This window comes from Leopardus geoffroyi, chromosome A1, assembly GCF_018350155.1.
Source record: "Leopardus geoffroyi isolate Oge1 chromosome A1, O.geoffroyi_Oge1_pat1.0, whole genome shotgun sequence".
Classification (NCBI taxonomy): Eukaryota; Metazoa; Chordata; class Mammalia; order Carnivora; family Felidae; genus Leopardus; species Leopardus geoffroyi.
This window is the reverse complement of record NC_059326.1, coordinates 161,798,853-161,811,279: the sequence shown is the minus strand read 5'-3', so window position 1 is coordinate 161,811,279 and position 12,427 is coordinate 161,798,853. Positions and strand designations below refer to the sequence as shown.

The following is a 12,427-nucleotide window of genomic DNA, read 5'->3' as shown; positions in this document are numbered from 1 at the left end:
TTATTGAGTGATAAATTTATGTCACGGACAAAGCAATTGTCTAAATGGGCAGTCCCTTCACTATTGCACACTTTATGGCAGGAATAAATATAGAGAATAATGATCTACATTTGACTAACCTCCCCACATGTGATTATTTTGATACTTGCTGGGAAAGCTTTAAAGAACTTCTTAGAACTTGCTTATGGCTATCTTGATTCTGTTCCTTCACTGGGCTTTGAGAAGTCTGATCTTTGGCTGATGTTTAGTTTGTATACTTAGCTAGCAAGCATTTGACATTATCGAATGGATTATGGATCACATTAGTTATAGTTTTGACCGCTCTTGAAATAGATTTTAGCACAATCCCTATTTGGAAGGTTAATGTAACCTGACTTATTGATGAAAACTGGGCATACCCATTTGTAAATTGTCCAAATCAAGCTAAAATAAGAACATCAGACCATTAGAAGAGTTGTTTACATTTTATCATAGTAAAAGGGACTTTTATTAGGAAGTTGTCTTATGTTACCTAGGGAATGTGGAAATACAATCTCTAAGTGCCTTCTTGGAAGTTGTTTATGTAGAGAAAAAATTTCCATGAATAAAATACTGCTATCATTTTTATCTTTCAATATCTAACCCATTTTTGATATGCTTTAAGATTACCTACTCCCACTTGCTTTTAATTATTTTTTTTCTTTTCTTGTAGGACCCCATGTCCTATGATAAATGATTTCATTGTTTCCTTTTCATATTAATAGGAAAAATGAAAAGTTTCCATAATTTTTGCTTTTCAAAAAGCAATGTGATCTCATAAGGAGGATCCTACATAAGGCTGTTTAGCATTAACCTTATTTAACTCCTTCATCATCTTTCAAAAGACCATCCCCCTTCTGTTTCCAGTATTTCACCTTTGGATGCCACTACTTCCTCATTCTGCAAGTTCAGATTATAAATTTCAGTTTGTCTTTCAGACTTCAATTGTGTTAAAAAAGAAGGTCATTAAAACCTGTGGCTTTACATCTACTTTTTTTTTTTTTTTTTTTTTTTTGGCACAGCCCCCATGCACCAATTCAAGTTTTTAAGCATTATCTTTGAGAAATTCCAAAATATATTATCTTTAATAACTTCTTTTAAAAGATTTTAAGTACTCTTTTTTTAGACTTTTTAAAGACTTTAAGTACATCCAATGTGGGGCTCAAACTCAAAACCCTGAGATCAAGAATCACATGCTCCACCAACTAAGCCAGCCAGGAACCCCCATCTTTTATATATTTAATATAGAATTAATCTGTATATTATAATTGTTTTTCAAATTCTCCTTCACCAAAATCAGATCAACATGTGATATAGTTTTGTAGTGATCCATTTAAATTCTAGTTGCATTTCTTTCGTGGTGAATAAAGTCTAAAGGATCCCCTTTGTTTATTTTTAATTTTTCTCACGTCTCAGCAAGATTCCATTTTCTTGGACACTATTCTCCCATTAGCTTTATCTCTGAAATTGTGATGGATAATTTTATAATTTTTAAATAATCAAAAAACAATTTATTAATTTTTATGTAGAGAAAAATTTTCGACCTCTAGATACGAGTAATATAGGGAACTAGAAATGATATTAAAGTTTTTAACAGGGTGATTTTATCAAAGGGCTCTATAACATTATTGAAGAGATGAGCTGCATGTGATATCAGATTACACATTATAAAAGTTGGAGTAGTTAATCACCACAAGCAAAACATAGACTCCAGCTACAAATAGATTAACTCTCATGCTCCTCAATCTGAATTCAGAAATTGTGACCTTTTAAAAATGAGAGTTTTAGATGTAGTAGGAACCATATTAAAAATCTCATTTTATTGTTGACTAAACTGAAGCTGAATAAATTTAAGTTGTTTGCCCAAGATCATGTAGTTAGTTTAAGGTAAAGCAAAGCCAGCACTCCAACTTTTCCAGTGCTTTTCCCACTATTAAATATTGTTACTCCGAGATTGCCAAACCATGAGTATGTTCCATTTTATTAACACTACAAATCTCTAAAACACCAGCAAGAATAAATTAAATATGCACTCATTAAGTATCTGCTGTATATCCAGGACGGTGCTGAATATTATATTTAAGAGATAAAAATAGAAGACTCATTCATCTCTGTTTTCATCATATAATAATGTTAAATTTCTCTATTATCTTACATTATTGAATGCAAATTAGGGGCACCTGGGTGGCTCAGTCAGTTAAGCAGTCTGACTTGATTTTGGCTCAGGTTATGATCTCATGGTTGGTGAGTTTGAGCCCTGCATCAGGCTCTGCGCTGACAGTGCAGATCCTGCTTGAGATTCTCTCTCCCTCTCTCTCTGCCCCGCCCCCCCCCCACTCCTGCTCGCTGTCTCCCTCCCTCTCTCTCTCTCTCAAAATAAGTAAGTAAATTTTTTTTTAAAAAGATGCAACCTATACCCTCATCTTCTCTCTTTACAAGTGAGGTATAAATAAATAATTACCTGGAAATTTTTCTAAGGTAAGCTTCCTTAATGTTGAATTTTTTTGTGCAGACCTTATGGGGAGACAGGTCAGGAAGAATATTTTCTATGTGTTCTCCAGCCAGTGGTATACTGGAGCTAGCTGATACTGGCTGGCAAGAGTGGATTGTGTTCCCAACTCAGTGTTCACTGATGTCAGGTCAGTAGCTTGAAATCAACTGTGATGGGAGTATTTACACCACAGAAATTGGCAAAGGCAACTCTTTCTCAGCAACTCTTTCCCCCTGGTTAGTGACTGCTGGCTGTTAAACGATTACCAGCACACCATGTATAGCATATTGACTGAGCAAAATCAGACAAATTATTTACTTCCTGAGCTTTTCACTGCACCTTCTGCACAGTAGAAATGATAACATATACTGCAGCATATATAACAGGATTTTATGAGCAGCATGTGAAAGTACTTTAAAACTCTGAGTATAAAATATAATTACTAACATTACAATAACAAGAGTTATATGTTCACTGATAAAATATAAGACACTTGGCAAAACCAATATAATAAGAGGAGATCTTGAGTTTTGTATCACTATCTGTGCTCAACCAGACTACACATGTGGCCAGGTAAAAAGAGGGCTGAAATTCAGAATTAAGGTCAAAGCCTGATTCTTGTGTTGGACACCAAATAACATAAATAGGAACCAAATAGAATATAGAGATTATTGGGCCTAAATTAGTATCCCTATTCCTTTTTCCATGCCATGAAAACTCTATGCCTCTGATAAGTCAGGTTTATGAAGGTCAGTATAATAATGTAGAGCTCTGCATGCAAAGGGCACCTAGAAAAAATACTGACAAACTGACCCATTGAGGTTATGAATTCCTGCATTTTAATAACACATCAAAATACTTTAAGAAGCTTATTCATATCTACATGGAAATCCCTACCCTTTGATACAATGTCATTGCCTTTGACATTTGCAGTGTGGTTAAGTAAGTTATATATTGAAACTACAAAATCGTCTTCTGACGTGGAACACTTTTGAGAGTGTTCATGGGAAAAGTGGGTCCTATATACTGGTCAGCTCTTATTTGCCTTTGAAAGAAACAAAAAAGCCAAAAAAGCTACATGTGTAAAATACATCACCATTGACACCAGACTATTAATCACCAAAACACCATACAGAACTTTATTTTTTCCCATATGAACCCTATGTTGAAAATGTTCTGGGGAATTACTGTTCCAAGCTGAATTCTCTTGAGAAGCTAAAGAATCCCATTCATTTTTAGTTTAAATTGTAATCACCATAGCCAGATAGGGGTGGTTTAAAACCCAGTCTGTCACCTACAATCTCCATGACCTTAAACTGGTTATTTAACCTGTGAAGCCTCGATATCCCCATCTGTGAAATAACATCCATTCATGGGTTTGTGATGAGGATTAAAGGAGAAAAACAACATAGGTAGAGTACTTAACATGGTCTCTGGTCCTTTATACACTCTCAATTAATTAGTGTTACCATTGCTACCTTTTATGCCACTGCTTATGTCTATATTCCTGACTTTATTCCTAGCTTGCCTAAGAACTTGAAATATGCTTCATATCAAGGTAGATTTAAGCATCTATTACTTTTTCTTTCAATGGAATAACATAAGGATTAATTATGGTGGACTGAATTATTCTCTGTGAGTATAGTGCTGGAAGTTTTTTGTTGTTGTTATTTGTGGGTTTTTTGTGTGTTGTTTTGTTTTTCTTTTCTTTTAAGAAATGATCATCCACCCTGCTTTTATAGAAAGATGGGCTATTTCATAATCTTAAGAGGTATTATGAACTTAACCAAAACAGCTTTAAAACAAAATTAAGTTTTCTATACTTTAAAAAGTAAATTCACATGCTGGAGCATATTGCAGACTGGGAATATGATGGAAGGATAATTTGAACAGTTGAAAAAAAACAGCAGAGATATGCCATTTCAATATGCCAAGGATGATTGCTTTAAGTGTTATATTAGCCAGCCTATACACATGTACTTTTTCTAAGAATGAACCAACATATTAACAAGTATGAAGGACAGAATATTCAAAAACTCATATACAATATCCAGATATTATTAAAAATTAGTTTGGAGACATGGAGTACAGAATTGGGGCAATGCCAACATCTTCTGCAAAGATGAATTATGGAAGGCTAATTTTTAAATTTTTTTAATGTTTATTTATTTTTGAGAGAGAGAAACAGAGCATGAGCAGGGGAGGGGCAGAGTGAGAGGGAGACACAGAATCAGAAGCTGGCTCCAGGCTCTGAGCTGTCAGCACAGAGCCCAACACAGGGCTCGAACTCACCAACTGTGAGATCATGACCTGAGCCGAAGTCAGACACTCAACCGACTGAACCACCCAGGCACCCCTGGAAAGATAATTTTTAAACAATATCTCAAATTTCTGTAGACATTTCAGACCCAGAAGCCATATTATTTACCCTTAACAGAATCTTTCTGGGAAACAAGCACAAAGCTCAGTTGTGGGAAGACAAATATGAGAGGAGAAGTAGTGTGAACAAGCACCTCATGCTATATACTTCAATATTGCGTTCCAGATAAAAGAATCACTGGGCTCATGAATGGAAACTTTGCATATAATATAACATTAAAACTGGAACAGTGGGATTCCATACTTTATATTCTAGGATATTTTAATATATATATTATATCATATATAATATATATGATCTATATTTTATGCATATTTTATTATATATTTTTATATTCTATTTTATATTTATATAGAAATTTCCATGTTTTTGATTTTTGAAAGAATAATATCTTAAGAGGAAAAAATACCTATTACTTCTAAACTTCTACACTTTTTTGTTTAAATATAAACGCTAATTAATATTCCTTGTTTGCCAAAATGTTGAGTGTGAACTGTCATGAGTGTATCAAATGTGGAATGCTGTTGAAGATAAGGTTTTTTTCTTTTATTTAGAAAATGTTGGCTGCCTGAAATAATATATTTTGGCTTATCAGGTGATCATTACCCAATTGTAATATGAGATAAAAATCTAACCTATTGCTGGCTTTAATGTCAAAACTACTATAAGTACTCTCTTTGCTTTTCAGTCTATTGACACCTGAAAAAAGCGAAAGAGAACAGACTGAGGAGCAGGTAGCACAGCAGGACCAAGAGTGTTTCACACAGTTTCAGGCAGGGTGCAGTTTCATGGAGACAGAAGATGGGAAACACCAATGGCATCTTACAGATGAAGGAAACTCCAAAGCCACACAGTCAAATGCTTTTGTTTCTCAACTAAGGAAACATGCCCACTGAGGTTAAATGACATGACCACAGGGAACGTATAGTTACAGAAGGCATCAAGAGAGAAGTGTGAGTTGGAATAGAGTGGGTTTTTCTGGAAGATGTTAAAATTCAACTAGTATTACTTACTATGTGTCAAGCTTTCTGCTATGATTTCCACACATACTATCTCTCTTACATTATCATGACAACCTTACAGGCTTAATATTATTAACCAAGGCCCAAGGAAGAGAAGTAGTAGCTTGCCCAAGGACTCAGGCATTGATATATGATATCACAGATTCATACGCACTTCTTGTGACACAGATTTGGTGGATAGAGACATTGCAACTGCTAAGTTTGTTTGAAATAAGAACAATGGATATGTTGGAGGGAGAGTAGGTAAGACACCTGGCTTAGCAAGAACTGAGCTTCCATGGTGAGAAGTAGTGAGACCTATGGAGGCTACTGCATGTATAAAAAGTTAGAAATGTTCAGGGCACCTGCATGGCTCAGTTGGTTAAGCGTCTGACTCAGTTTTGGTTCAGGTCATGATTTCATGGTTAATGGGAATGAGACCCATGTGGGACTCTGCTCTGTCAGCTTGAGATTCTCTCTTTCCCCCTCTGGCTCTGCCCCTCCCCCACTTGCTCTCCCTCTCTCTCTCAAAATAAATAAACTTAAAAAAATAAAAACTTAGAAATGTTCAATAAAATCCAGGGTGAGTTTGTTTCATACAACAAGACAGAGTATTACAACATTAAAGCAGAAAGGGAGAGAAGGAGGAAAGGAGAGAGGGAATTAATAGTATCTGAAATAAAACTTAGCCTAGCTGGTGAAAAAATATTCTATGTATGTCTATGAATGATATATTAAGACTAAAACAGTCAGAGAAATAAGAGGATGCAGCACATTATAACAGTAGTTATCTGCATGTAGTTGACTTATAAGTAATATTTTATTCCTCATTTTTTTCTTCATATTTTCTACAGGGAAGCTGCATTGATTTTGTGATGAAAAATATCAATTTCTATAAAAAGAAATACATACAGAGAAACTAGATTATTTGCTGAATTGAAAATATTGCCAAATTTGAAATTACAAGAGAAATGAATTTGAGATAAAAATTAGAACAGCTTATCCTGAATTAGAATATAAATAGTTCATTATTTTATAAATGCATTATTTTTAGTTCAATATCTTCCTAATTAGGATTTAAAATTTAAGTTAACATTGTATTTTTGATTAACTCTTTATAAGAAATTTGTGGTCTTTAAATGTCAGCTTGTACATAAGTAGATAATGTGCGATATGGATTTTAAAATTGTTCTCTGGATTTTGGCTTGTAAAGTTGGCAGATATTATCTAACTGATTGTGCTAATAGAGTTTAAAAAGAATATCCATTTTTGTCCTCTTCACATATGGAATGTGCTCCTGGGCAAATACTGAATATCGGTAATTTATGTTGGCCTATAGAACGTCAGGCCCAACATTAGATTTATAATAAGTGCATAGGAAATTCCTACTGACTATATTTGGATCGGCTCCTGTGTTTTTTAATTTCACAGAATGTTATTAACTGTGGCCTTAGTTCTCAACTGCTTGAAGGTTTTGTTTCAACTTATCTGTTACATGTTGATACCATTTAGTAAGTTCTGTTTGATAAATGGCATTTATTTTGTTCTTTTCCTCCAAAAATATCCTGAAAATGGGTAGTTAATTTTCTTTGAAATTATTCAAATTGTTTCAAGCCAAACATCAGACAGATTTAGAATTTCTAAAGCAAAGTGTATTTACACCAGTGTTTGAACTGCATGGATAAAAGTAACAAGTTTCTAGAGCCTCTCTACCCATTACTTTCAAATAGGATGCTTTGTGATCTGAGTTTAGTTTTCAAAACACAATTTTTATTAATATTAATTAATTAATATTCTAGGTATATCTTTCCTATTCCAAAATTTACAAATTTACTTCCTCCATAAAAACCTCACTGAAGTCACATCACGTACTTGAGAATTGTCCCCAAAATTACATGTTTCTATTGTTTTCTTCTGGATGTACTAATGTCTCCACTGTGCTCTTTTGCCTGCTAGCTTTTAGATGTCAGGCGTTTGAGGGTAAGGAGATGACTTCACTGATTTTCTGTTGTGGTATCACATGGGGTGCCCTGGATCAAAAAAGGTTGAGTTACTATGTGTCTGTGATACTATTTTAAACATTTAGGCCAATAATTTTGCCATCAGCGTTTTTTTTTTTCCCCCTAACACTATAATTGCTTATTTGTATTACATAAAAAAGTTGCTTTGGTATTTTGTCTATGAATGATCAGAGTTGAATGAATATTCAGGAAATCTTTCCAGAATTAGAAAATGCAAAGTGTTTATTTATAATGTGTTCTTGAAGTCACACATAATGTGACCTTGGAGTCCCATATAAATACTATGGCATTATACTATTTCCTGATAGCTTTTTTTTTTCTCACTTTAGAAATAACATAATTCAGCACAAACTTCATGTTGTCAGACTATTCCTAATCATTGACATTCATTGGTGGAAATAATCATTTTTTGACTGAGTTTGAACTTGCTTCACCTGTTTTAAAAATTTATAAATAAATGCATTTTTTAAAACTAACCAACTTCATCAACTGACATCTGTAATCACACACAGATCACATTACAAAATTTTCCAATAAGAATCATTCTATGCTAGAACATCTGCTTTCTCAAAGCTGAGACAGCTTTGGTCTCTATCAGTCTCTTCAAAACCTTCAAACCATAGTTTAACTAAACTTCTCACACGGAATCAATATCTGGGTTTCTTCATGATGTCAACAATGCATGCGCTATGGTTTTCGTTCATTAGCTACCTTTGTGTTATGAGAAAATTCTTATATAATCTTCTTTGAAGACTCCTTCCAAATGTTCTTTACTGAGAATAGGCTTTCTTTTTTTTTTTTTTTTATTTTTTTTTCAACGTTTATTTATTTTTGGGACAGAGAGAGATAGAGCATGAACGGGGGAGGGGCAGAGAGAGAGGGAGACACAGAATCAGAAACAGGCTCCAGGCTCTGAGCCATCAGCCCCAGAGCCTGACGTGGGGCCCGAACTCACGGACCGCGAGATCGTGACCTGGCTGAAGTCGGACGCTTAACCGACTGCGCCACCCAGGCGCCCCCAGAATAGGCTTTCTTAAAAAACTTTTGTTACAAAAGATCTATAGTGCATTTCATATGGCTCAAAACATTTAGCACGTGGCCTTTACCCAATTAGAAAACTAAAAGATGTGAAAGGTCAATCCTAGTTCAGAGAGGGAGAAATGAAGGGGAAAAAAAGAGGAACAATAATGGATAAGTATCTTTTCCCTGTTTTGGATGTTTGTAGGGAGGCTTAAAAGTCCAATATTTCTTGACCAGCATTCAGTAGTCTAGATGTATTTGATGTCCCCTGGAAAACGTCATAAATTAGTAAAAAAAAAAAAAAAAAAAAGACAAAGGAAAGAATACTGTGTAAATCCAAGGCAAGTGTTTAAACACAGCAATGACCAAAATTTTATATAATCTTGCCCTTACATTTGGATGGCAGGGTATATATTTCCCCAAATAAGAGACAATAGTAAAAACAAAAATTAAAAAAAAAAGAATTATTAACTTTATTTTATTTATAATTGGACAACCTTGAAAGTTATAGAAAATCTATACCCTTCCTCTTTTAGCTGTTTCCACATGAGATAATGAATATGCCAAGAAATACTGGAAACCCCCTTCTTTGCCAGGGGTGATGATTAACTTGTGAATTTGCATGCTTTTCAGGTGAACAAAGTTTGACAACAATGATGGATCTGAACATTTTGGAGTATTTTATCACCTTTGAAAATGAATAGTATAAAATACCTATCAGCATTAAATTTATTTTACCTATTTAACAAAGTGTTAAACTGAATAAGTGGTGAACTGTTTATGTTCATATGTTATTTGTTTTATGTCGTCGTTCTGTGGGTTGAGGCAACATTTTTAATTAGCTTTAGTAAAATGGGATTTGGACAATTGAAATGAAATAAGTCAGTATAATGCAAGTGAAGCATTTGTTTGGATTTTTAATTGAAATATCAGAGATTTTGAAAAACCCAGGGGCAAAGTTTCAAATTTTCTTTTTCTAGGAGAATTACTCAATCTCTGCCCAATTACTGTGTCTTTTATAGTCATATTTAACACTTTCAGAGAAGATTCTATTCTGTATATTGTGTATTTGGTGCTAATTCATTTTGAATATGAGATTCTACAGTAATATTTACATACTTTCTAGGTCCCCTGTTTATTTATATGACATCAAAAATAAGGAAATAAAGGATAAGAGAAAATAATATAAAGAGATTAAATTTCTAAATGCTTAAATATTTCTTCAGGAATCTTTTGATTGTTATTCATAAGGATACTTTTCAAATTTGATTTACTTTAATTACACATAGTATACTTTGCTGTAGGGTATGTTGTGTGTTCCTCTAAATTCTTCTCTTCTGTGTGTGTGTGTGTGTTTTCTTTTCCAGTTACTGGCTGACAAACAAAGTTCCCATCAAAAGACCCAGCACAGGTCTCCTCATGTATACACTTGCCACAAGATTCTGTGATGAAATTCACCTGTATGGATTCTGGCCATTCCCTAAGGATTTGAATGGAAAAGCCGTCAAATATCATTACTACGATGACTTAAAATATAGGTACTTTTCCAATGCAAGTCCTCACAGAATGCCATTAGAATTCAAAACATTGAATGTGCTACATAATAGAGGAGCCCTGAAACTAACAACAGGAAAGTGTGTAAAGCAATAAAGCACATTTGAAAACATACAAACAAACTGAATATGCACTTCTTTTCTGAAGATGCTTCCTAAGATTTGAAAATAGGATCCAGAACAAGACTGAGTTTCAGTATCCACCAATTATCTGAAAGGTGATAAAGGACATTTATGAGAAATCCGCTACCAGCTGATGAAATACCTGCAAAGTGCTCTAAAAAACATATTTCGACTTCAAGGGTCCTAGTAAGTGCCACTTCCACTAAGAACACAGTTTGAATGTATAATCAGTAGTGTTTACAAGATCCAACAATGCACTTGTCATTAGTTAATGAGGCAAATATGTTCATCACTGTTGGGCTGCCACGGCAACGCCAAGCACATTAGAAGAGTAACCCAGCCCTGGGGATTAAATCATCCTTGTCAGAAGAAATCAAGATGGAAATAGTTGGAGCAGTGAAATCCATAAGATTAAACAACTCAAGTAAATGCCTTCAGTCAGGACTCTGAGTCTGATCATGAATTTTATGTTTTTGTTTTTGTTTTTGTCTTCTGGAATCTCTTTTGGTTTGGGTATTGGGTGCTTAGAAATCCTTTCTGAGATAAAGATGAATGAGATAAATAACCTTCAAGAAATCATTTTTAAAGTTCTTATATTTTTAAAGAGCAATCACACAATGACTTTGTAAAAACGTTTTATTTTGCACAACTCTAAACCTCCAGAGTTTTTCCCGTGGTGTAGAAGGTACCAGCTAAACTGTGCCACTCAGTAATCTTGAGCCATTCTAAAGGAAAGATGTTCAATGTCATCTGAGATGGTAAAATTAGCAGGAAAAAAAAGTACTTTTGGTACCAAAGATTATACTGATGTTTCTACACAACAAACCATTCTCCTTTCATGAAAATAATATATTAATATATTATGATGCTACTAATACAGAAGTTGTCTTTAAATATGTTGAATTTTTCAAACTCAAACTTTATTTTTATTTGAAGAAGACTTCCATAACTTTTACATTTCATAATAATTTTCTGGAAGCATTTTGCCCTTTAGGATAAATGTCAGACTGATAGGGCTGAAATCTGACTTCCAGTTCTTTGATATTCCCCTTATTACTCAAATGGAAAGATTGGCATTCTCTTTACATTACTGTTAAGTTTTCTTAGTGCAGAAATAACGTGATTAATAGAATGCTGTTTCCAAAACAGGGATGATTACTTTTAAGAGGTTTAATAATGAAACTGTGTCAGCATTTTGCACTTCAAGTGAATGAAATTGACCAATATTTTCTCTGTGGTTAAATTTATTCACAGTACTACATTAATGTGTTTTCAAAGAAGCACATGAAATTGTTAATAAAGTGATTCAAAAAGTTTTAACATGTGATAGAATTGACCAATGGGCCAGTTTTCTGTTAATTTCTACTTCAGCAGCAGGTAATTCTGACAGTGAATTATTTAGAAAGCAGGAGTGCTGTGTTCCCACTTCTACTCTTGGATTGAAACCCTTAGATGACCTCTTGTTTCTTAGGGAAGGCAGTGTAAGAAAAGAAGAAATAGTGTGGGGAACATGTATGTTTTGTTTCTTAGGGAAGACAGTCTGAAAAAAGAAAAAATAGCATGGAGATTATATATATATATATATATATATATATATATATATATATAATCATAGAAAAGGATGTCCGCAGTAGTACAGTTCTTAATATATTAATAATACATGGTATTATTTTTAAAAATATAAGAGAACCTTGGGTTTCAAAATCCTATTTTTTAGAATTCATGTGTCTCTAAGAAAACAAAATAGAATGCATAAAGGAGATACATAGCTAAAAATGCTATGAACATGATGCACTTTTATCATTAACCTCTTATTACCT

The 12,427-nt window shown here is 33.8% G+C and overlaps 1 protein-coding gene across 1 annotated transcript in view; it reads left to right on the top strand.

Moving 5' to 3' along the window:
* ST8SIA4 (ST8 alpha-N-acetyl-neuraminide alpha-2,8-sialyltransferase 4) overlaps positions 1 to 11,927 on the top strand; it is a 99,367-nt gene extending 87,440 nt beyond the window's left edge. Inside the window, 1 exon segment of the mRNA XM_045499420.1 lies at positions 10,299 to 11,927. Coding sequence (XP_045355376.1) covers positions 10,299 to 10,581 — 283 coding nt within the window. The 3' untranslated portion in view covers positions 10,582 to 11,927.
* The last annotated feature ends 500 nt before the right edge of the window (positions 11,928 to 12,427 follow it).